The sequence below is a fragment of the Rattus norvegicus genome, chromosome 16, assembly GCF_021556685.1.
Source record: "Rattus norvegicus strain SHRSP/BbbUtx chromosome 16, alternate assembly SHRSP_T2T, whole genome shotgun sequence".
NCBI lineage: Eukaryota > Metazoa > Chordata > Mammalia > Rodentia > Muridae > Rattus > Rattus norvegicus.
In genome coordinates, this window is record NC_141549.1 from 21456592 (window position 1) to 21481601 (window position 25010).

General features: G+C 38.9%; 1 protein-coding gene across 2 annotated transcripts in view; it reads left to right on the top strand.

Moving 5' to 3' along the window:
* LOC148000450 (uncharacterized) overlaps positions 1-25010 on the top strand; it is a 35179-nt gene that overhangs the window by 9659 nt on the left and 510 nt on the right. For both annotated transcript variants that reach the window (XM_087589347.1, XM_087589346.1), the window contains exons 3-9: positions 417-590; positions 1590-1696; positions 3707-3759; positions 17996-18032; positions 20190-20251; positions 23037-23070; positions 23528-23570. In XM_087589347.1, coding sequence (XP_087445473.1) covers positions 483-590; positions 1590-1696; positions 3707-3759; positions 17996-18032; positions 20190-20251; positions 23037-23070; positions 23528-23570 — 444 coding nt within the window. In that variant the 5' untranslated portion in view covers positions 417-482. The remainder of the gene's footprint in view (positions 1-416; positions 591-1589; positions 1697-3706; positions 3760-17995; positions 18033-20189; positions 20252-23036; positions 23071-23527; positions 23571-25010) is intronic.

Genomic DNA, 25010 nt, shown 5'->3' on the forward strand with positions numbered 1-25010 from the left:
CTTCTGTCTAAATAAAAAAAAAATAGTTCCACACAGTGCCCCAGAGGCCAGTCCAATTCCTCAAGTGAGGATCTTTCCAGGAGTATTAAGCATGTATCACATTGGCAAAAAGAACAAAATCTAAGCAAACAAGCAATCTCTGCATTGTGACAGCCAACCACACAGACCTGAGTGCTTAGGACATCTAGGTGGGTTGGTAGAACCCCTTAATTCTACCACTTGGAAAAAGATGTGGTGGGGAGATCATTAAATGAGTCAAGCCTGGAGTATTTAAGAAGACCTTGTGTCAAAATGGAAGGAAAATATGAATAACTAAAACTCTGTCTGATTTCAGAGAAACTATTCAGTGCCATTGTAGAAATGTCTCCCTTGGCTTCCTTGAAGTGAAGATGTATTTCTTTGTACAATTTCCACAGGCTGCGCAGCGGGACAACACACATTGTGTTTGTGTATTGCTCAGGCACAATGCTAATCCAAATTTGATGGATTACAGTGGGAATACAGCCTTTCACCATGCCATTTCCAGGGGCAGCATAGCAATTGTAAAGATGCTCCTGGAGTACAACGTAGATATTGAAGCCAAAACAGAGGTAAAGGTCATTCAACTTCATTCCCAATGCACTTCTAGCTACTTCTAGCTGGGACACTCAGACCTATTTTCTACATGCAGAACCTCAAGCATTCTCACTGAATGTTTTCAGAGGAACGCTTTTTCTCTTTAAATATATATGTGTGTGTGTGTGTGTGTGTGTGTGTGTGTGTGTGTGTGTGTCTGTGTGTGTGTGTATTTATAATTAGTGCCAAAAAACCCACAGAATAGCATACTTTGTCTCAGCGTTGACTTTAAGTTTGAAATTCAAGATTATAGGCTTTAGGATTACACACACACACACACACACACACAGACACACAGACACACACACACACACACATACACACACACATCACATCACATCACATCTACACCAACAAGGAAAAGAAATACATTTCAAGTTTAATGATTGTAGAATATATAGAACTGGGTTGCTGCTAAGAAGGTATTGATGTGTGTTTGGCTCAGGAATGAGGGCAGACTGGGAAAGGAGAGAGGTGTCAGGCAAATTAGAAAATCTGATCATTGAGAAAATATACAAAACATTTTTATGATTTTCAAAAGTTTTGGTATTCATAGAAGATGCTATTGCCCTTGGGAGATAATTCTTAGTTTAGAAAAGAAATATATTTGGAGTGCAGATTGAGAAACTCTGCTCCAGATACCTCTTGAGCACACTCCTTCAACAGGGGCATACCAAACTTTATATTTTGGGGTTGTGTCCATGGAGGTCCTAGTTTTTGGAGCTAAGAAGATTGGAACCATTGAGTGTTTGGGGAAAATTCTGGAAGGGATTGGTGTTCATATGCAGTGTTGTGTAGACAAAAGATGTGTCAAAGGGAAGAAGAGAGTTGTGTGTAGAAAGCACAGCAGGTGTTGTAGGAAAAATGATGCCTTGTGACTCAGTACAGTGTGTGTTTATGTTCACAAAATCTGTGATGAACTTTCAGTTGAGAAACAAGTTGTTTTATAAAATGTAATATTGTTTTCTTTACAGTATGGCTTGACACCACTGCAACTTGCAACATATGAAAATCAGACTGAAATGATAAACTTCTTAGAATCAATGAGTGCAGATGCACAGGCCGTGCAAGTGTCAAACAGGTACAGTTTCTTCTCTTCTACAATCTTAGTGTTGTTCTTGATGGTGAGAATTGCTTAAGTCAGGAATATTAATATGATATTAAATGATTTGAAAAACTCTGAGAGAAATATTTAGAAAGCTTATTACACACGAAATATGAGCTAGAAAAGAGACTGTTCCAACACAACAAAAGAACAGCAGTACCAGGAGTACTACATAGCTCAGTAGTTCAGTTCGTGAGTCATGAACCAAGACAAAGAATAAGCTAGATCAGCTGTTGGTCCACTTCAGTATTTTTTATTCTGACACAGTTTGCCACTGAATTAAAGGTCATGTGTGTCATTGGCAAATGTTCTACCATGAATAAACACCCCCAGTCCCTGAGTCTGAAATTTTATAATTTCTGACCTTAAAAATGACAGTATAAGCCATATCTTTAGAATTATATGTTACATAATCACAGGTAATAAATAGTGTTTCCTAATGATCTGTTTGAAATGTCCAATGCAGTAGAAAACAACCTTTTGCTAGGAGGTGTTCGGTAAACTTTCATCCTGTAATTAACTAGCAATGTTGGTGATATTGCACTCCAAGACATTTTTGTATCACATTTCAGATGGAGCTTTTAATGTGGATATATAAATAGTTCATTTCCTTCCACATATTCTGGTATTTTAGAATTATAAATCTTCTCCTAGATTTTGTGAATGTTTAGCTCTAAAAAAATTGATCTTACAAAGCTATATACCCTTCCATATGAAATAAAATTATTATGCTGAAATTCCATGTTTAGTACACATGTTTACCTAATGTTTATGTTGAGCCATTATTTCCAGACAATAGATCTGTGCTTTAAGGTGAGCCTTTCTAGAGAGAGCTCACTCTCCTTTCAAAACTTAATGCTCTTTGAAATATTTAATTTTATTTTTTCTTATTCATTTTACATCAAACTCACTGACCCTGTCTCAGTCTCCCTATTCCACAGTCCTTTCTGGTTCCCCTTCCCCTTCACCTCTGAGCAGTCATGGATCCCCTATGTATCCCCACACCCTGGCACTTCAAGTCTCTGCAAGGGTAGACACTTCCTCTCTCTCCAAGGTCAGACAAGGCAGCTCAGCTAGAAGGAGGTATCCCATGTATAAGCAACAGCTTTTTGATAGGCCCCATCCCAGTTGACTGGGACCCATATGAAAACCTAGCTGCTCTTCTGCTACATATGAGTGGGAAGGTGTGAGTCCAGCCCGTGTATGTTCTGTGGTTGGTGGTTCAGTCTCTGAGAGCCCCAGGCGTCCAGGTTATTTCACTTTGTTGTTTGTCCTCTGGAGTTCTTATCTCCTTGCAGACCTGGAATCTTTCCTCCTAGTGTTCCCTAAGAGTCTACTGCCATACATCCCTGAGCAAGGCAAATATTCTCTTTAGAGTTTTTAAGAGGGAGGGAGGAGAGAGAGACAGAGAGACAGAGAGAGAGAGAGAGAGACAGAGACAGAGACAGAGACAGAGACAGAGACAGAGACAGACAGAGAGAGACAGAGAGAGAGACAGAGAGAGACAGAGAGAGACAGAGAGAGAGACAGAGTGTCAGAGAGAGAGAGAGAGAGAGAGAGAGACAGAGAGAGAGATTGATTGATTGTGTGTATGCATGCTTGAGCCTTTTAGTTTGTGTTCTATTTAAAAGCTAACCATGCCTCATGTTTTCTCTTGAGAAAGTCGCAAGGATACCAGTCAACAGTCATAGTGAATTGCTGAAAAATAAATTCAAAATTGTTTGACTAGACCTGTAGTTCCATGAATTACATCCCAGACTGTGGGAGGTAGGAGACACACAGACCTTTGTGAGTTAAGTACAACATGGTCTATGGCGTGGGTTTCAGACCAGCATGGCTACATAGTGAGATCCGGTTTCAAAAAACATTGTTTGTGAACATCTAAACTAAGATACAGGGGACTGAAATATAAAGGGCTTCAAATGCTCGCTAAATGTTTTTCTTATGAATAGTACAATAACCATAACTTATAAATCTATGCCACAGTGCAAGAAGACCAGCACATAAAAAAGAAGTGAAGCATGTAAGATTTTTGGAAGGTAAGATTTTTTATATCATATATAAATTTACTATATTGTAGCTGGTCTTATTCACCCTAGATAAAATAGTGCGGACATTTTAGCTCCTCTCCTACTGTGACCACACAAGGCAGCCCAGCTAGCAGAAAGGAATCCAAATGCAGGCAACAGAATGAGAACCTGCCCTCACTTCAGTAAATCAGGAGTCCACATGAAGAGCACGTGAAGCTGCACGTCTGCTACCTCTGAATATGGGGTCTATGTGCAGCCCTGACGTGCTCTTTGATAGGTGGTTCAGTCCCTGTGAGCCCTCATGGGCCCCTGTTGGTTAATCTGTAGGTTTTCTTGTTGTGTTTCTGAACCTTCAATGGCACTGTCCTCCTTTGAATTCAATATCCTTCACCCAACTCTTTCACAAGACGCCCCAACCTCCACCTGATATTTATTTGGCTGTGGGTGTGTACATCTGTTTCTATCCAGGGCTTGATGAAGACTCTCAGAAGAATTATCCAAGGTTTCTGTCTGCAAGCATAGCAAAATATCATTAATGGAGTCAAAGACTGGCTCTCTCCCACAGGGTGGGTCTCAAGTTGGTCCAGTTATTGGTTTGGTATCTCCTTAATGTCCGTTCCATTTTAACCTGCATATCTTGCTGGTAGGATAAATTTTGGGTTGATGTTTTTCTGAGTGCTTTGGTGTTCTCCTCCTTCTCCTGGAAGTCTCCCCTGTGTACAGAAGATGACCACTGAAAGCTGCATATCACCTGCTGCTAGTAGGCTCTGCAAGTCTCAGCTCCATAGATAGACTGCTAAGAGCCCCCATGGTTCCTGGTCTTTGTTTCACCACAGAGATGCCTCTCCACTGGTATCTTCTGTCCCAGCTCCCACACCACACCTGCTCTGCACCTTAGTTCCCCTCCCCATCCTACTAATTTCCCTCCCTCAATCGAATCCTGATATCTATTTCATTTTCTCTCCTGAGTGAGATTCACGCATCTTCCCTTGGGCCCTCATTACTTAGGTTCTTTAGGTCTGTGCACTGTGGCCTGGTTATTCTGTAATTTATGGCTGCTAAGGTCCTCACCTTTAAGTGAGTACATACCATGCCTGTCCTTCTCGGTTTCAGTTACCTCATCCAATATGATGTTTGCCAATCCCATCCATTTGCCTGCAATTTTCTCAAATTCCATGTTTTTCATAGCTGAGTATTATTTCATTGTGCAAATATACCACATTTCCTTAATCAGTTTTTCAGTTGTCTCCTGTCCATGGCTATTACAAGGAGAGGTTTTATGAACATAGCTAAGCAAGTGTGCTTGGGTGGTATGGTGGAGCAAGTTTGGGGTATATGCCCATGATTGACATAGTTGTGTCTTAAGGTAAAAACTATTTCAAAATTTTTGGAAAAAAAAAACCCGCCAAATTGCTTTTCAAAAGGGATTTTAGGGGTTGGAGATTTAGCTCAGCGGTAGAGCACTTGCCTAGCAAGCGCAAGGCCCTGGGTTCGGTCCCCAGCTCTGAAAAAAAGAAAAAGAAAAAAAAAGAAAAGGGATTTTAATGTCTCTCCCACCAACAATGGAGGAATGTTCCCTTTGCTCAATATCCTTGTCAGCATGGCTGTCCCTTGAGGTTTTGATTCTGGCTGCTCTGACTGGTGTAGGATGGACTCAGGGTACTTCTGATCTGCATTCAGTGATGACTGAAGATGAGCATTTGATGTCTCTCGGCCTCCTGAGCATCCTCGGCTGGGAATGCTTCGTTTACCACTGTACACCATATTCAGATTGGTTTATTGCTGTCTAACTTTTTGGGCTTTTTATATATTTTAACCATTATTTCTCTGTGAAGTGTAAGACTGATGACGATCTTTTCCCAAAATGTAGGCTTCTCTTTTGTCCTTTTGATGGTGTCCTTTGCTTTACAGAGGTTTTTAAGTTTTGTGAGTCCCCATTTATCAATCATTGATATCAGAGGCTGGGACAGTGGTGTGCTGTTCAGGAAATTGTCTACTGTACCGATGTCCTCAGTATATTGAAGTTTCTGTTTCAATGTCAAGGTCTTTCATCCACATGAACTTGAGTTTTGTGCAGGTTGAGAAATACAGATCTATTTGCATTCTTCTTCATGCAGACATACAGTTACACCTGCACCATTTGTTGAAGAAACTTTCCTATTTTCCCCATTGTGTGGTTTTGCCTTTGTCAAAATCATGTGTTGGTAGGTATGTGTGTTTTTTCTTTGATTTGATTCCATCGGTCAACTTTTTGTTTCTATACTAATTCTATACAGCTTTTGTTATGATTGCTCTGTGATATGTCTTGATATCAGGGATGATGATACCTCCAAAAATTATTTAATTATTCAAGATATCTATCTATCTATCATCTATCTATCATCTATGTATCTATCATCTATCTATCATCTATCTGTCAGCTATCATGGGTTTTTTGTTTTTTAAAGAATTGCTCTTTCAAGGTCTGTAAATAATGGTCTTGCAATTTTGAAGAGAAATGCATTGACTGTGAAGATGCTTTTTGTAAGATGGCCATTTTCACCTTGTTAATCCTATCCATCTGTAGTATAGGAGATCTTTCCATCTTCAGATGTCCTGTTAATTCCTTTTTCAGAGACATAAAGTTTTTGACAGGCAGGTCTTTAAGTAGCTTGATTAGAGTTGTACTGGGCTATTTAATGTTATCTGTGGTTACTGTAAAGGGTTTTGCTTGACTAAATTTTTCTTATCCCTTTTAACTGTTGCATGAGGAAGGGCTGCTGGTTTTTTGAGTTAATCTTGTATTCAGACACTTTTCTGTAAGGGTTTATCACCTTTGGTGTAGGAGTTCTTTGGTAGATTTTGTGAGGTCTCTTTTGTATGTGGGCAGCTTTGCTTACTCTCTGGTTTTAAGTTTCTCTGCATATAAGTTGTTAGTGTTTATTGGCTGGTTCAGGTATGCAAATTTGATCACTGAGGTCTCTAAGACTTTTAACATGAAGGGGTGCTTGATTTTATCAACGACTTTATCAGCATCTAATGTGATGACCAAGTGAATTTTTTTGATATCTCCACCCCTGCCAGCTTCAGCTATCCATTCATTTTCATGGCTGTCAAGCCATCTCCCCTGTATCTCCCCAGACCCGATCCTGAAACACTCAGTTGTCTCAAATTTACCCACTCCCACCTAGTTCCTTCCTTCCTCTGCCTCCTCTGAGTATTTTCCGGTATGTTCTAAGTTAGATTCAAAATCCTCTCTTGGTCCTTTCTTCTTCATCTTCTTTTGGTCTTGAGTATAGTATTGATATCCTGTACTTTATTGCTAATATCCACTTAGAAGTGAGTATACGTCATCCATGTCTTTTGGGTCTGGGTTATGTCACTCAGGAAGTTATTCTCAAGTTCTATTCATTCACCTGCAAAGGTCATTATGTCTTTGTCTTTAGTAGGTGAATAGTATACCACATTGTCTTTTTTCATTAAAAAAAAAAACTTCACCCTTGTCAGTTGCAGATTTCCATTCACTTTCAGGACCATCCATCCATCTCTCCTCTTCCTTACCCACACCTGATTCCGAACCCATCCCATAGCCCTCTGTATCTCTTCTCTATTCAGTTCACTCCCTCCGTCTTCCTCTTAGGACTGCTTTATGCACTCCTTTAAGTGAGATACAGGCATCCTCACTTGTGCATTCCTTCTTGTGTAGCTTTTCTGAGTCTGTGGATAATAGCATGGTGTCTGTATTTTTGGCCAATAACCATCTATAAGTGAGTACATAACACACATGTCCTGTTTGGACTCCGGAGGATATTCTCAAGTTCCATTGATTTACCTGCAAAATTCATTCTGCCTTTGTTTGTAATAGTGGGATAATATGCCATTTTGAAAGTATACATCACTTTCTTTTTTTTATTAACTTATGTATTTCTTATTTACATTTCAAGTGTTATTCCATTTCCCAGTTTCCAGGCCAAAATCCCCCTAACCCCTCCCACTCCCCTTCTTTATGGGTGTTCCCCTCCCCATCCTCCCCCATTGCCGCCCTCCCCACAACAATCACGTTCACTGGGGATACAGTCTTGGCAGGACCCAGGGCTTCCCCTTCCACTGGTGCTCTTACTAGCCTATTCATTGCTACATATGAGGTCAGAGTCCAGGGTCAGTCCATGTATAGTCTTTAGGTAGTGGCTTAGTCCCTGGAAGCTCTGGTTGCTTGGCATTGTTGTTCATATGGGGTCTCGAGCCCCTTCAAGCTCTTCCAGTCCTTTCTCTGATTCCTTCAATGGGGGTCCTATTCTCAATTCAGTGCTGGCATTCACCTATGCATTTGCTGTATTCTGGCTGTGTCTCTCAGGAGAGATCTACATCCGACTCCAGTCTGCCTACACTTCTTTGCTTCATCCATCTTGTCTAATTGGGTGGCTGTATATGTATAGGCCACATGTGGGGCAGGCTCTGAATGGGTGTTCCTTCAGTCTCTGTTTTAATCTTTGCCTCTCTATTCCCTGCCAAGGGTATTCTTGTTCCCCTTTTAAAGAAGGAGTGAAATATTCACATTTTGATCATTCATCTTGAGTTTCAGGTGTTCTATGCATCTAGGGTAATTCAAGCATTTGGGCTAATATCCACTTATCAATGAGTGCATACCATATGTGTTTTTCTGTGATTGGGTTAGCTCACTCAAGATGATATTTTCCAGTTCCAACCATTGCCTATGAATTTCACAAAGGTATTGTTTTTGATAGCTGAGTAATATTCCATTGTGTAGATGTACCACATTTTCTGTATCCATTCCTCTGTTGAAGGGCATATGGGTTCTTTCCAGCTTCTGGCTATTATAAATAAGGCTGCTATGAACATAGTGGAGCACATGTCTTTTTTATATGTTGGGGCATCGTTTGGGTATATGCGCAAGAGAGGTATAGCTGGATCCTCAGGCAGGTCAATGTCCAATTTTCTGAGGAACCTCCAGACTGATTTCCAGAATGGTTGTACCAGTCTGCTTTCCCACCAACAATGGAGGAGTGTTCCTCTCTCTCCACATCCTCGCCAGCATTTGCTGTCACCTGAGTTTTTGATCTTAGCCGTTCTTACTGGTATGAGGTGAAATCTGAGGGTTGTTTTGACTTGCATTTCCCTTATGATTAAAGATGTTGAACATTTCTTTAGGTGTTTCTCAGCTGTTTGACATTCCTCAGCTGTGAATTCTTTGTTTAGCTCTGAACCCCATTTTTTAATAGGGTTATTGGTCTCCCTGCACTCTAACTTCTTGCGTTCTTTGTATATTTTGGATATAAGACCTCTATCTGTTGTAGGATTGGTAAAGATCGTTTCCCACTCTGTTGGTTGCCGTTTTGTCCTAACTACAGTGTCCTTTGCCTTACAGAAGGTTTGCAGTTTTATGAGATCCCATTTGTCGATTCTTGATCTTAGAGCATAAGCCATTGGTGTTTTGTTCAGGAAATTATTTCCAGTGCCCACGTGTTCCAGATTCTGCCCTAGTTTTTCTTCTATTAGTTTGAGTGTATCTGGTTTGATGTGGAGGTCCTTGATCCACTTGGACTTAAGCTTTGTACAGGGTGATAAGCATGGATTGATCTGCATTCTTCTACATGTTGACCTCCAGCTGAACCAGCACCATTTGCTGAAAATGCTATCTTTTTTCCATTGGATGGTTTTGGCTCCTTTGTCAAAAATCAAGTGCCCATAGGTCTGTGGGTTCATTTCTGGGTCTTCAATTCTGTTCCATTGGTCTATCTGTCTGTCTCTGTACCAATACCATGCAGTTTTTATCACTATTGCTCTGTAATACTGCTTGAGTTCAGGGATAGTGATTCCCCCTGAAGTCCTTTTATTGTTGAGGATAGTTTTAGCTATCCTGGGTTTTTGGTTATTCCAGATGAATTTACAAATTGTTCTGTCTAACTCTTTGAAGAATTGGATTGGTATTTTGATGGGGATTGCATTGAATCTGTAGATCGCTTTTGGTAAGATGACCATTTTTACTATATTAATCCTGCCAATCCATGAGCATGGGAGATCTTTCCATCTTCTGAGGTCTTCTTCAATTTCTTTCTTCAGAGTCTTGAAGTTCTTCTTGTACAGATCTTTTACTTGCTTGGTTAAAGTCACGCCGAGGTACTTTATATTATTTGGGTCTATTATGAAGGGTGTCGTTTCCCTAATTTCTTTCTCGGCTTGTTTCTCTTTTGTGTAGAGGAAGGCTACTGATTTATTTGAGTTAATTTTATACCCAGCCACTTTACTGAAGTTGTTTATCAGCTTTAGTAGTTCTCTGGTGGAACTTTTGGGATCACTTAAATGTACTATCATATCATCTGCAAATAGTGATATTTTGACTTCTTCTATTCCAATCTGTATCCCCTTGACCTCCTTTTATTGTCTGATTGCTCTGGCTAGAACTTCAAGAACGATATTGAATAAGTAGGGAGAGAGTGGGCAGCCTTGTCTAGTCCCTGATTTTAGTGGGATTGCTTCAAGTTTCTCTCCACTTAGTTTAATGTTAGCAATTGGTTTGCTGTGTATGGCTTTTACTATGTTTAGGAATGGGCCTTGAATTCCTATTCTTTCCCGGACTTTTATCATGACGGGGTGTTGAATTTTGTCAAACGCTTTCTCAGCGTCTAATCAAATGATCCTGTGGTTTTGTTCTTTCAGTTTGTTTATATAATGGATCACGTTGATGGTTTTCCGTATATTAAACCATCCCTGCATGCCTGGGATGAAGCCTACTTGATCATGGTGGATGATTGTTTTGATGTGCTCTTGGATTCGGTTTGCCAGAATTTTATTGAGTATTTTTGCGTCTATATTCATAAGGGAAATTGTTCTAAGTTCTCTTTCTGTGTTGGGTCTGTGTGTGGTTTGAGTAATTGTGGCTTCATAGAAGGAATTTTGTAGTGCTCCATCTGTTTTAATTTTGTAGAATAGTTTGGATAGTATTGGTATGAGGTCTTCTATGAAGGTCTGATAGAATTCTGCACTGAACCCGTCCGGACCTGGGCTCTTTTTGGTTGGGAGACCTTTAATGACTGCTACTATTTCCTTAGGAGTTATGGGGTTGTTTAACTGGTTTATCTGTTCCTGATTTAACTTCGGTACCTGGTATCTGTCTATGAAATTGTCCATTTCCTGCAGATTTTCAAGTTTTGTTGAACATAGGATTTTATAGTAAGATCTGATGATTTTTTTAATTTTGTCTGAATCTGTAGTTATGTCTCCCTTTTCATTTCCGATTTTGTTAATTTGGAAACGCTCTCTGTGTCCTCTAGTTAGTCTGGCTAAGGGTTTATCTATCTTATTGATTGTCTCAAAGAACCATCTTTTGGTTCTGTTGATTCTTTCTATGGTCCATTTGTTACTACTTGGCTGACTTCAGCTTTGAGTTTGATTATTTCCTGCCTTCTACTCCTCCTGGGTGTATTTGCTTCTTTTTGTTCTAGAGTTTTTGGTGTGCTCTCAAGCTGGTGACATATGCTGTTTCCTGTTTCTTTCTTCAGGCACTCTGAGCTATGGGTTTTCCTCTTAGCACAGCTTTCATTGTGTCCCATAAGTTTGGGTATGTTGTACCTTCGATTTCATTAAATCTAAGAAGTCTTTAATTTCTTTCTTTATTTCTTCCTTGACCAGGTTATCATTGAGTAGAGCATTGTTCAACTTCCACGTATAAGTAGGCATTCTTCCATTATTGTTATTGAAGACCAGATTTAGGCCGTGGTGGTCTGATAGCACCCATGGGATTATTTCTATCTTTCTGTACCTGTTGAGGCCTGTTTTTTGACCAATTATATGGTCAATTTTGGAGAAAGTACCATGAGGACCTGAGAAGAAGGTATATCCTTTTGCTTTAGGATAGAATGTTCTATAAATATCTGTTAAGTCTATTTGGTTCATGATTTCTCTTAGTCTGTCTACGTCTCTGTTTAATTAGTGTTTCCATGATCTGTCCATTGATGAGAGTGGGGTGTTGAAATCTCCTACTATTATTGTGTGAGGTGCAATGTGTGTTTTGAGCTTTAGTAAGGTTTCTTTTATGTATGTCGATGCCCTTGTATTTGGGGCATAGATATTTAGGATTGAGAGTTCATCTTGGTGGATTTTTCCTTTGATGAATATGAAGTGTCCTTCCTTATCTTTTTTGATGATGTTTAATTGGAAATTGATTTTATTTGATATTAGAATGGCTACTCCACCTTGCTTCTTCAGACCATTTGCTTGGAAAGTTGATTTCCAGCCTTTCACTCTGAGGTAGGGTCTGTCTTTGTCTCTGAGGTGTGTTTCCTGTAGGGAATGCAGGGTCCTCATTGCATATCCAGTGTGTTAATCTATGTCTTTTTATTGGGGAGTTGAGGCCATTGATGTTGAGAGATATTCAGGAATAGTGATTATTGCTTCCTGTTATGTTCATATTTGGATGTGAGGTTATGTTTGTGTGCTTTTCTTCTCTTTGTTTTGTTGCCAAGACGATTTGTTTCTTGCTTTTTCTAGGGTGTAGCTTGCCTCCTTATGTTGGACTTTACCATTTATTATCCTTTGTATTGCTGGATTTGTAGAAAGATATTGTGTAAATTTGGTTTTGTCCTGGAATATCTTGGTTTCTTCATCTATGTTAATTGAGAGTTTTGCAGGATAAAGTAACCTGGGCTGGCATTTGTGTTCTCTTAAGGTCTGTAGGCCATCTGTCCAGGATCTTTTGGCTTTCACAGTTTCTGGTGTGATTCTGATAGTTCTGCCTTTATTTTACTTGATCTTTTTCCCTTACTGCTTTTAATATTCTTTATTTTGTGCGTTTTGTGTTTTGACTATTATGTGACGGGAGCTGTTTCTTTTCTGGTCCAATCTATTTGGAGTTCTGTAGGCTTCGTGTATGCTTATGGGTATCTCTTCCTTTAGGTTAGGGACGTTTTCTTCTATGATTTTGTTGAAGATATTTACTGGTCCTTTGAGCTAGGAGTCTTCACTCTCTTCTATACCTATATCCTTAGGTTTGATCTTCTCATTGAGTCCTGGATTTCCTGTATGTTTTGGACCAGTAGCTTTTTCTGCTTTACATTATCTTTCACAGTTGAGTCGATAGTTTTCTATAGAATCGTCTGCTCCTGAGATTCTCTCTTCTATCTCTTGTATTCTGTTGGTGAAGCTCGTATCTACAGCTCCTTGTCTCTTCTTTTGGTTTTCTATATTCAGGGTTGTTTCCATGTGTTCTTTCTTGATTGCTTCTATTTCCATTTTTAATTCCTTCAAGTGTTTGTGCTTTCCTGGAATCCTTTCAGGGATTTTTGTGATTCCTCTCTGTAGGCTTCTACTTGTTCATTTATGTTTTCCTGCATTTCTCTAAGGGAGTTCTTCATGTCTTTCTTGAAGTCCTCCAGTATCGATCAAATATGATTTTGAAAATAGATCTTGCTTTTCTGGTGTGTTTGGATATTCCGTGTTTGCTTTGGTTGGAGAATTGGGATCCGATGATGTCATGTAGTCTTGGTTTCTGTTGCTAGGGTTCCTGTGCTTGCCTCTCGCCATCAGATTATCTCTAGTGTTTATTTGTTCTGCTATTTCTGACAGTGGCTTGACTGTCCTATAAGCCTGTGTGTCAGGAGTGCTGTAGACCTGTTTTCCTGTTTTCTTTCAGCCAGTTATGGGAACAGAGTGTTCTGCTTTGGGGCGTGTAGTTTTTCCTATCTACAGGTCTTCAGCTGTTCCTGTGGGCCTGTGCCCTGAATTCACCAGGCAGGTCACTTGGAGCAGAAAAGTTGGTCTTATCTGTGGTCCCGAGGCTCAAGATTGCTCGTGGGTGTTGCTCATGATCTCTCCTCAGGGGCAGCAACCAGGAGGACCTGCGCCGCCCTTTCTTGGAGCCCCCTGTGCACCAGAGTCCCAGATGGCGTTTGGTGTTTTCCTCTGGAGTCAGAGATGTGGGCACAGTGTAGTCTTTTCTGGTCTCCCAGGCATGTCTGCCTCTCTGACGGTTTAGCTCTCCCTCTCCCAGGATTTGGGTGCAGAGAACCGTTTATCTGGCTGGTCTCTTCAGGTTCCTGCGGTGTCTCAGATGCAGCGGACCTGCTGCTCCTGTGCCCTTATCTACGGGAACCCACAGACCGTTCCTCTTGGGCCAGGTATATGGGCAGGGGTGGACAGTGTTGGTGGTCTCTTCTGCTCTGCAGTCTCAGGAGTGCCCACCTGTCCGGGCGGTGAGCTCTCTCTCCCACGGGGTTTGGGAGCAGTGAGCTGGAGGCAGGGAGCACGAGATTCGGACTCCCGCTAAAAACCAGAAGTGTCCGGACCTCCCACGGGGTTTGGGAGCCATACATCACTTTCTTTATTCATTGTTCAGTAGAGGCACATCCAGGTTGTTTCCAGATTCTGGTTAGTATGAACAAAGCTACTATGAACATAGTTTGACAAGTGGTTCTTTGGTACAGTGTGACATCTTTATGACTACACACCCAGGAGCGTTATAGCTGGCCCTTGAGGTAGAACAGTTTTTTTCTCTCAGTTTTGTGAGAAACCACCCAATTGATTTCCAAAGTTGTTGTTCAAAGTTTCACGTCCATCAGTGATGGATTAGTGTTCCCTTTGCTCCACAACCTGCCAGCATTCACTCTCACTTGAGTTTTTCATCTTTGCTTTTGTGATGGGTGTCAAATGACATGTCAGAGTGGTTTTGAGTAAGCAGCTCTTGGTTTTGTTCATTCTTTGTATTGTTTCCCATGTTTCTATGTTTAATTTTCATACCATCTTCTCTTGAGCGTGTATGCTTGTTTTTATTTTTAATATTGCATATGTGCTGATTAGCTGCTATTATGAAATCTCTCCATTTCTTTTGAAGGGACATAGTGTTATGAACTTTCCTTTTGCACTGCTTTTATTGTGTTCCCTAAGTTTGTATGATTTGTGCCTTCACTTTCATTGAACTCTAGAAAGACTTTGATTTCTTCTTTCAACAGTGGTCACTTAGCATAGAGTTGTTCAGTTTCCATGAGATTGTAGGCTTTCCATTGTTTTTGTTGTTGACATAGTCCAACTTTAGTCCATGGTGACCTTATCAGACACAAAAGCATTTTGGTGTTCTTTTGTTGTTGTTGTTGTTGTTGTTGTATTTTCTTGTATCTGTTGTAGATCTGTATCTGTACATGTTCAATTTTGGAGAAGGTTCCATGAGGTGCTGAGAAGATACATATTTTTTCATTTGAGTGACAGCTTCTATAGATATCTGTTGTTGTAAAAATATTAAAATAAAAACTAAAAGTTGTCTTTTACCCCGCTAGGTCCGCACCTCGGTGTCCCAAGATATCTGCTAGATATCTTGGCGGAAACACAGCCCAGCCGCACATTTTCCTACACTCAAACCCTCACATAAAAGAACACACAACACAATAATCTTTGATCCAATTGGTAAGGTATAGTTGCCACTTAAACATACAAGGCCTGGTACCATCCATCCCTTAGGAAGATTGATAACAACCTGTAAATACACAGAGCAGAATCTTAACATCACCTGCCATGGCTCCTCCCCCCTCTCTCTCCTCTTCTCTGTGTTAATCCCCTTCTCTTCCTTCAAGCTTCTCTCCTGCCCAACCTTGCTTCTCCTCCAATGTCAGGTCTCCTACTATCCTGTACCTGCCCCTCACCTGTATTTTACAAATTCAGTGGGGAGGTGGTTCTGGTGAAGTCATCTGAGTTCTGAGTATGTGACTAGGCAGCTGTCCTTGGGGCAGTGGAATTAGCATCAAAATACAGAAACTTAAGGGCAAACCACCACAGATATCTGTTAGGTCCATTTGATTCATGACATCTACTAGTTGCATTACATTTCAGTTTAGTTTCTCTTTTGGTGACATGCCTGTTGGTCATTAACGTGATAATATGTAGGTGATGTCCCCTACTATTAATGTGTGGAATTGGAGGTGTGGTTTAAGCTTTAACAAAATTAGTAAATGTTTCTTTTGTAAAGGAGGATGCACTTGTATCGCAAGCATTGATGTTTAGAATTGAAGCATCATCTTGTTGGATTTTCCTTTGATTTATATGCAGTGTCCTTTCCCATCTCTTTTGATTATTTCTCATTGAAAGTCTATTTTACCAGATATTAGATTGGCTGCTGCAGCTTGACTCTTGGGTCCATTTGCTTTACAGACCTTTTGTCCAGTCCTTTATTCTGTGGCAGTGATTATCTTTGTGGCTGAGTTGCATTTCTATATGCAACAGAAGTATAGATTCTGTTTATGCATCTACTCTCTTAGACTATGTCTTTTTATTTGGTAAGTGAATCTGTTCCTGTTCAGAGATATTAATAATTAATGATTGCTTTTACTTGGTATTTTGATTTTGGTTTGCATGTGTTTCTCTTGGTTGGTTTTACTATGCGATTATTAGTTTCTCGTGTTAATTGAGTTCAGTTACTCTCCTTGTCTTGGAGTTTTGCTTGTAGCATCCTGATTAGTGATGGGTTAGTAGAAAGATATAGTTTGCGTTTGGTTTTGTCACAGAATAGCTTTTTACTCCACCTTGAGTAAAATTGATTGAAAATTTTGCTAAGTATTGTAGTCTGGGCTGACAGCTATAGTCTCTTAGGGTCTGTAAGACATCTCTCTGGCTCTTCTGGCTTTTAATTCTCTGTTGAGAAGTTTGGTATAATTCTGATTGTTCTGTCTTTATATGTAATATGTTACTTGCCTCTTTCTCCTTGTGGCTTTTTAATTTTCTCTCTTTTCTTTGGGGATTTAATGTTTTGGTTATTATGTAGCTGGAGGATTTATTTTCTGACACAGTAAATTCTTATTTGTAGTGTAAGCTTCTTGTGTGTATGTAGGCATCTTTTTCTTGAGGTTTGGGATGTTTTCTTCTATGATGTTGTTGAAGATATTTTCTGGGCCTTTAATCTGGGAATCTTCTTCTCCTGTTCCTATTTTTCTTAAGTTTGGCCCTGATTCCACATCGAGCCTATCAGGCTGTGCCTTTTTAATGGGGAAGATGAGTTCACTGATATTGAGAGATATTAACAACAAATGAGTGTTAATTCCTGCCATTCTCATTTTGTGAATGAGTGATTATTATTTATTTTTGTTAACACCAATCAATTTGGTGTTCTGTAAGGTTCCTCTAAGTTTATAGGCATTCTTCCTTTATGTTGTACAAATTTCCTTCTATGATTTTGTTGAACATATGTTCTCATCTTTGGAGCTGGTACTCTCTTCACTTTTGAACAATTCCTATTATCCTTAGTACAAAATTTCACAGTGTCTCAGACTACCTGAATATTTTGAGTCAGTAACTTTTTAGGTGATATTTTCTTTGGTTGACGTATTAATTTCTTTGAGTATATCATGTATGCCTGAGATCATCTCTTCCAATTCTTTTATTGTGTTGGCTGTGCTTCTGTTCTTGTTCTCTTTTGGAGTATTTCTGTCTCCAAGGTTCCATCATTTTGGGTTGCCTTTATTGCTTCTTTAATCATTTGCAGGTGTTGACATATTTTATTCATTTTGCTCACCTGTTTGATTGTATTTTCCTGTATATTTTAAGGGATTTGATAATTTCTCCTTTAAATTCCTCTATCATATTCATAAGATTGGATTCAATGTCATTTTATTGTGTTTTGATTTTGTTAGCATATCCAGGTCTTGATGTAGTAGGATAGCTGGGCTCTAGGTGTGTTATATTGTTTTGTTCTTGTTGAGTGTATTCTCATGCTGGCCTTTAGCCAACTCTTTGTCCATGGGTGTTTACTGGTGCAAGAGTCATGAAGTGGGCTCTGGGTTTTTCTCTTTTTAGGGGTTAGGTTAAGATATGGTCTCACTAAATTGTAGCTCTCTTTGTCTAAGGAATCACAGTGATCCATATGCTTTTGCTTCCTCAGTGTTGGGATTCATGTTGTGCGCCACCAGACCCAATCTGTTATTCTTTCAAGAATCATTAGCCCAGAGTAAAAGGAATCACAGTTGATTGTTTTTATACTGGCAGGGATGGGGTTTTCTGTCATTCTGAGAGAGTTCAGTTAGGATCATCACAATTGTTCACGGGTATTTATTTCTAGACATTGATGTTTGATAAATTACTGCCATCTTTGATTTGAAATATACAGGGAATGGATTGGTTCTAAGTGACGTAATTGGCTACAAATGAATATTTACTCTAGAGTACTCAATAGATTGTTCTCATAGACATTGATACTAAAAATGAGTTTCATAATTTTATTTGTAATATTCTTCTATACTTGTAATAATACATATTTTGTTTTTATTTTCAGAAGTCTTGTTTTTTAAAGATGAAAGGCCTATGTCCTGGTAAGGCTTAACAGTACATTAGTACTAGAGGAGTGCAAAGATAAAAAGCAAATTCTTTTTGGGTATACTTTGAGACTTGTATCTTACAGGTCCCACAGTATTCTGAATATAATTTTAGCCTAAAATTTGTTCAGTGTACTTTATATGAATGTGAAAAGTATGCTCACAAGTATGCCATTTCCAAGAAAAAACTATGCAGTTTTTAAAAAGAGCCTGCTAGGATTAACTCTGAAAGTTAATGTCCACTTAAGATTCTTTAGCTTTTCAAAGCCTTACTAAATTGTATTTGTGGACTAAGACCCACACTCATAGTTATCATTTCAGGCATTCATCTCTCTGACACGGTACATAATGTGGGATGATTCTCAGTTGTCAGTCATTACTACAAGATAGCAACCATTTCTTTCCTCCTTTGACACCAGCTATGAAGGCAAAGGAACTTTTTGTCAGGTGTAGCATATATCATATATCTTAGAAGAAACGCATGAGTTGCAGTCCATCCAATGAAAGGCTGAGATTCCATGAAGGTGGATATTAACATTTCTCACTTTACATTTATAGGTTGTTATGGCTATTCTTAAGGGATGGATATGTACTGGTTTGTGTGTGTCTAGATGAACTAACTATATCTTACCTAAGTGGGTGGTTTATGTCCTTATCAATTGGTTGTAAGTTGATTGTGCAAATGTATTGTTCATTAAGTAATTAACATATGACTCTGGGTTACAGTTGCTGGGTTACAGTTTGTTGAGTCATGACTTCACTGGATTGTTGGGAGTGTGAGAAGAGTCTGTGACAGGAAGCGGTGCTAGGCTATGGAATGCTTGGGGCTAGCTTGGCATGTGGCCACACTAGCATGGCCCACAGAACAACCCGCTATGGAGACAGTGTGTGAAAATGGATGACAGAGAAACATCTAGAGCATGTGATTGCACCTGGCATGGGAACTCATGGGAACCAGTCATTCACCTTTTAATTATTCCACAAGACCCATGTCTTTCTGAAAGCTCCACCCATCAAATATCCATTCATATGATCAGTTTTCCACAGGAATGGATCCTTTGAATCTCAATAGATTAGCTGAATGTATAGAACTAAGTGACCATGTGACTATTATTTATCTCTCTATAAAGGAGGTTTTTGCCTTCCATATCAGTTGGACATGAACATTTAGGTGAAGGCCCATCCATTCCTGTCCAGGATGCTAGGTTAGACACTGGTTTGGTAGAATATTAAAAGGTGTATTTCAAGCTCATTCTGTGCTCATTAGGATTACTTACCTCCACAAGAGAGGACAATTATGTTGTTCTCTTTATTTGGGCTCTGCATCAGGAAATCATTTTATAAATACTATCACATGACTTATTCCCTCCATGTTTAAGATTCCCTAAATCATACAAGCTAATGTCAAAATCAAGATTCAAACTTTTCCATACTAAAACTGTTCAAAGACTCCTTGCAAAATACGCATGTTAACTTATACTTGGAAGTGCAAACAGTTTCACAGTCTCAATGCAATTAGTCTTATTGTTCTTTGTTTCTGTTATTACCTTATTATGTTCATAAAAATGGATAAATGGCACAGAAACAGGCAGATTGTGACTTCGGGATTCATTCATGCGTGTGTTAAGAAGGAGCAGCTTGAACATTACAAATGCAGTGGTGGGTTTTGAAGAGCTCTAGCAGCAACAGAAATCTATTTGATGTTCGACAAGCAAACCACTTGGGTGGTACCATCATAGATAGTGAAATATTCACAAAGTATCATGGGAATAGGTGCCTTACTGCATCAGGGGCAAAGACTGTTATGATTAATGTAGTCAGGGGACTAATTCCATTGCATCTATAGATTAAAAATATCACTCAGTATAGCTATGAGAGCAAAAGCTAGAGAGGTGGTTGTGTGTATATATGTATCTGTATAATGGTTTCATTGGGCTAATTTTTGGGCCTAATTTCCTTCCCTTTCTTCTACATGGGGAAAAGTTGGAAGTAAAGTATTCCCAGACATACTCAACTGGTTAAAGAACAAATGAATAGCTTTTTAAAACAATTTATAATGTAATATAAGTTAGAAAATCAAGCAAGAAGTAATCCAATGCATTGGATTAATGTTTAGTATGAATATTAACATAACATTCTTAAAATACACCACAGTGGAGTAAGACCACCAGGACAGCTAAAATGCATTTTGAAAAACTCTAACCGGCATAATTCAGGTAAGATTAAGTGTAAGTCCTCTACTGATTCTACCCTAACTATAGAAAGAACTTTGTTTGTGCTAGGAAAGTAAGGAAATCAAATATGAATATATTTATATCCATTCTTCACTTCCTGGCAACCATTTTTAGAATTCAGATTTACTTAAGATATTGTTTCTAAGAAATTTCTTTTTTTCTTTTAAAGTTGTTTTATGTATTTGCATTCTTTTTATTGAATTACATTTTATTTCTTTACACAACTTTTCCATAGGCATTCTAGACATCAATCCAGTGGTTGGCTGTCTCTGCGTCTGTCTTAGTCAGCTTCTGGAAGAGCCTCTTAGCGGACAGCCATGCTAGGCTCCTGTTTGCCAGCACAACATGGCATCAGTAATAGTATCAGGGTTTGGTGCCTATGCATGGGATAGATCCCAAGTTAGGCCGGTCACTGGACAGCCTTTCCTTTCCTCTCTGCTCCATTTTTTACCCTGTATTTCTTTTTTTTTCTTTTTTTTCCTTTTTTCTTTTATGGGATTTTTAAAAATTTATACAACCACCAAACTAGATAAGATGGATGAAGCAAAGAAGTGCAGGCCGACAGGAACCGGATGTAGATCTCTCCTGAGAGGCAAAGCCAGACTACAGCAAATACATAGGCAAATGCCATCATTAAACCACTGAACTGAGGACGGGACCCCCGTTGAAGGAATCAGAGAAAGGACTGAAGGAGCTTGAAGGGGCTTGAGACCCCATATGAACAACAATGCCAACCAACCAGAGCTTCTAAGAAATTTCAAATTCAAATTATATCATCTGCAATGCTACTATATTCAAATCGAACTATTGATGCATGTAGTGACCTTTGATTAAAAAAAAAAACTATTCCATGATTTGTGTCCTCTCTAGACACATAGCAGCAAGTTGACTTTGATATAAAATACATTTTTATTTCAGGTTTTAGCATATATACTATATATATGATTATTGCTACATGTCATAGGTGTCAGTGTGTGAAAATATTATCATATTAAAAAGCAAACCAAAAACAGTATTCAATTAATTTCATTATGTTTTGGAGACTAAATATCATTAGCATAATCTGGAATTTTTCCCTCCATAATATTTCAATCATACTTATTTTATAATTCACAGATTATCTTATAGTCATTTTTAGTTGTCTTCCACTTAATGTGAATATCTTGATATTATAAATATCTGGCTCACTCAGGAACCTTTGGAGAAGTGAATGGTGTGTGAGATTTGTAGGTAGTGCTGGGGAATGAAAACTGATATTCTTAGCATTCAATGAAAGCAGCCTCCATATGGGCTACTCTGACAGCACCTTTTCCCTGTAGTTCTATTAATTAGCAAAAGATATAGTGATACTTGATTTATATGCTGCAAGACATAATTTCCAGTAAAAAAAAAAAACATTGGCACAGTAGATGGAAGGTAGAAAAACCACATCATTCTCCAGTACACAGCACTGAATGATCCATTGAGTGAGTCTGAATAAGATTAGATTCCAACAGTGGGAGAAGCACCACAGAATTTATCCTTTCAGCAACCTACACCACAGCATCTCTCATACCTACTTTGGAGAGAGCCAGCCAGAGAATAGTGTAGAGGAACCTAAATGACCCTCTTCACATAACCCTGAGGGAAACAGAATTATCATAATGTGGGTGTCTTTCTTTAAAATGTATTTCAGCACTGGAGTTTTGTTTGTGTTGTCGAGGACTGAAAGAGGCCCCACACATGCTGAGCATATGGTCCACCATAGAGACATTTTCTCAGCCCATTTGTTGATAGGACAAAAACTTGCTCTGGTCATGGGCAATGCCAAGGGGCGTGCAGTGGAGTTTTACATACTGTAAAGGAAATGAACTAGGGTTGTTCATTCTCTGAAGCATGTTTCGAGGACAGGCTTTATCCAGAGAGTGAAACTTGAGACACACTATGGTTTATATGTGGAAATATATTTTAAAAATGTTTTATGTGAGATTGCTGCTCTATCTGCAAGTTTCTTTCATGCTTCTCTCTGGAGTAATAATTCATGTTGCATAACTACTAAGGAAGTCTTTCCAGTTGCTCTTGCCATGGCCGGCAATGGAAGTTGATGTTGAACTTCTTTTTGCTGGAAATGAGCTAGGGGTCAATGCTAGATCTGAGGGCCCTTAACATCTTCTTCAGAAGATCTCGACTACAGTAACACACTGATCTCTCAAGAGCTTTGTCACACTTGCAGCTGGAAATACTTTGTAAAGGTCTTTGGGTCTCCTATATTTGACTGTCCTGCAACGACAGTCACCAGAGACTGTGCTTCCCGGTGGTAGTAATGAATGTTCCCCTACAGTGAAGGAAGTTCAAGTCGACCTTTGTAGCAGCCCCTTTCACTACTGTACGAGTTGAGCATGCTCACCTAGAGTGCTGCAAACATCCCTAGTCCAGAGGCAAAAAGCAGCAGTGGCAACATGACGCTGTCCTTTTAACCCTTCACTATGGGACAACAGTTCAGGCTAAGATGATAATTTCTGTGTCTGATAGTGATCAGGATCATAGGTAATTTGCACAACAATTTTTATAAGTAGTAACTTTTGATGAAATTTTCTCTTTGTCTTTAAAATACACTAGGAAATGGGAAGAAAGGTTTTTGCATATATTTATTATTTACCAATAATTATTCACTTTAAAGGCTTTTCATAAATGGTGCCAAAGGATATAGGGTCACAAATATTAGCCTTTGTACTTATTGTCATGTTTCCTATAGTTGTTTTGTGACAAATTTTGCTTCCCTCTTTAGAAGCTGGTAAGAGACTTACAGGAACATCACCATGGTAAGAATCTGTGCATTTTACAATAAATTAATCTGTAAAAAGTATAATGTTCAGAACCTGACATTCTCTTTGCCTCTGTGTACTCCGATTTCAGCTTCTTTATTTCTTCTATAATCACAAGCTGAACAATTATCTCCCACACAGCATGAGTTATGGACAAACATCCTTAGGAAGGGAGATGATTCAGTGGATAAAGTGCTTGCCATGAGTCTGTGAGAATGGAAGTTTGGATTCTCAGAATCCACATGAGGTCTTGAGGATCTCATGTGCATCTGAATCCTGGGGCACTTATGGTGAGGCAGGAGGTGGTGAGAGAGAATCCCCTGAAGTTTACTGGATAGTTTGCCTGGGTTTCTTATTCATGAAGAAGGGATTGAGCCACAAAACCAAGGTTGGAAGAATGTTGCATGCTGTTATTCTAAAGGCTCCCTGACAAGCCCTCCTTTCTTGTTCCTAGGTGTGTGAATGTGGATAATGTCAGCTCTACCTCCTCTGTGAAGGTAAAATTCTTCTTTGTGAGTTTAATTTTCTTATGAATTTTGTTACAATTCAGCAATAGTGTAACTATCCCAGTTTTATATGGAAAGATTGCTCAAGGGAGTCCACATTGTAGATGTGGAGATTTCTACAAACTGTAAGTGAGCAGTAAGTCCTTGTGGGTAGTGGTGGCCAATAAGAGAATGGACTCAAAAGACATAGTGAGTGGAAGACTGAGCGCAGTCCTCGTACAATAGAAGATGTCTGATGTTTGACAAGTATTGTTTGCAGAAATGAGTACATGTTCGACTGATTTTAAAATGTGACTGTTACTAGACCATAATATTTCTTTTTTAAAAAATTTTTATTAGATATATTTCTTTACTTACTTTTCCAATGTTTTTCCCCTTCCTGGTTTCCGGTCCATGAGCCCCCATCCCTTCCCCCTCACCCTCTCCCATATCGGTTTTCCTGGGCTGGAGAGATGGCTCAGTGGTTAAGAGCACTGACTGAAAGAACCAAAAAAAAAAAAAAAAAAAAAAAAAAAAAAAAAAAAAAACCAAAAAAAAAAAAAAAGAGCACTGACTGCTGTTCCAGAGGTCTTGATGAATCCAATTCCCAGCAACCACATGTTGACTGACGACCATCTATAATGAGATCTGATGATCTCTCCTGGTGTGTCTGAAGATAGCTACTGTATACTTATATATAATAAGTACTTCTTAGTAAGTCCAGACATTTCTATAATCCATGAATCTCCTAAGTGACTTTACCCTCAGGAAAATGCATGCAATTTTTATCTACCTTTGGACACTGCTATTTTAGGATCCTGTATGAGAGAATCTCCTTGGTTTCTCTATTTCATGTGTATTTACACTAAGGAGAAATTGTGGCTATGTAGCAGTTTGTAATATGTTCATCAAATTTGTCTTATGAGAATAGAGCATTTTCTATTTGATTCTATGAGGGTATGTTGAAAGCTCTTCATCTAGAAAAACAAGTGTTTTTCCCAATTATCCAGCATTTTTAGATGCAGGGAGTCAATTACTGTATATTTCCATTTAAGTTCTTCTTTATGGATTTTAAAATAATATAAACTTATATTCTTTGTGCCACATTCAAACAGTTAAAATATTGTAGTGCTTTACTTAGATATTTCCATATCCAGTCTGAGGATGCTTTATCACTGTGAGCTGCTCAAGGTTAAGAAACCTGTTTCTATATAACCTATAGCCCTATAGTGAGGGGCTGTGTGAATGAAGAGTGGCAATTTAATGATTTTTGAATGTGACTCAGTGGACCAATGTGTTTCTATAAAGCAGTTTCACCGGTTCTATGGTATGGACAGTGCTAGCAATTAAATTGCCATTTATTTGTAAATGAAAAATGTGCATTTTGTGATTCCCCACAATGGAAGAGTAAGACTGTTAGAAGGGGCCTCATTAATATTAATAATCATCTTA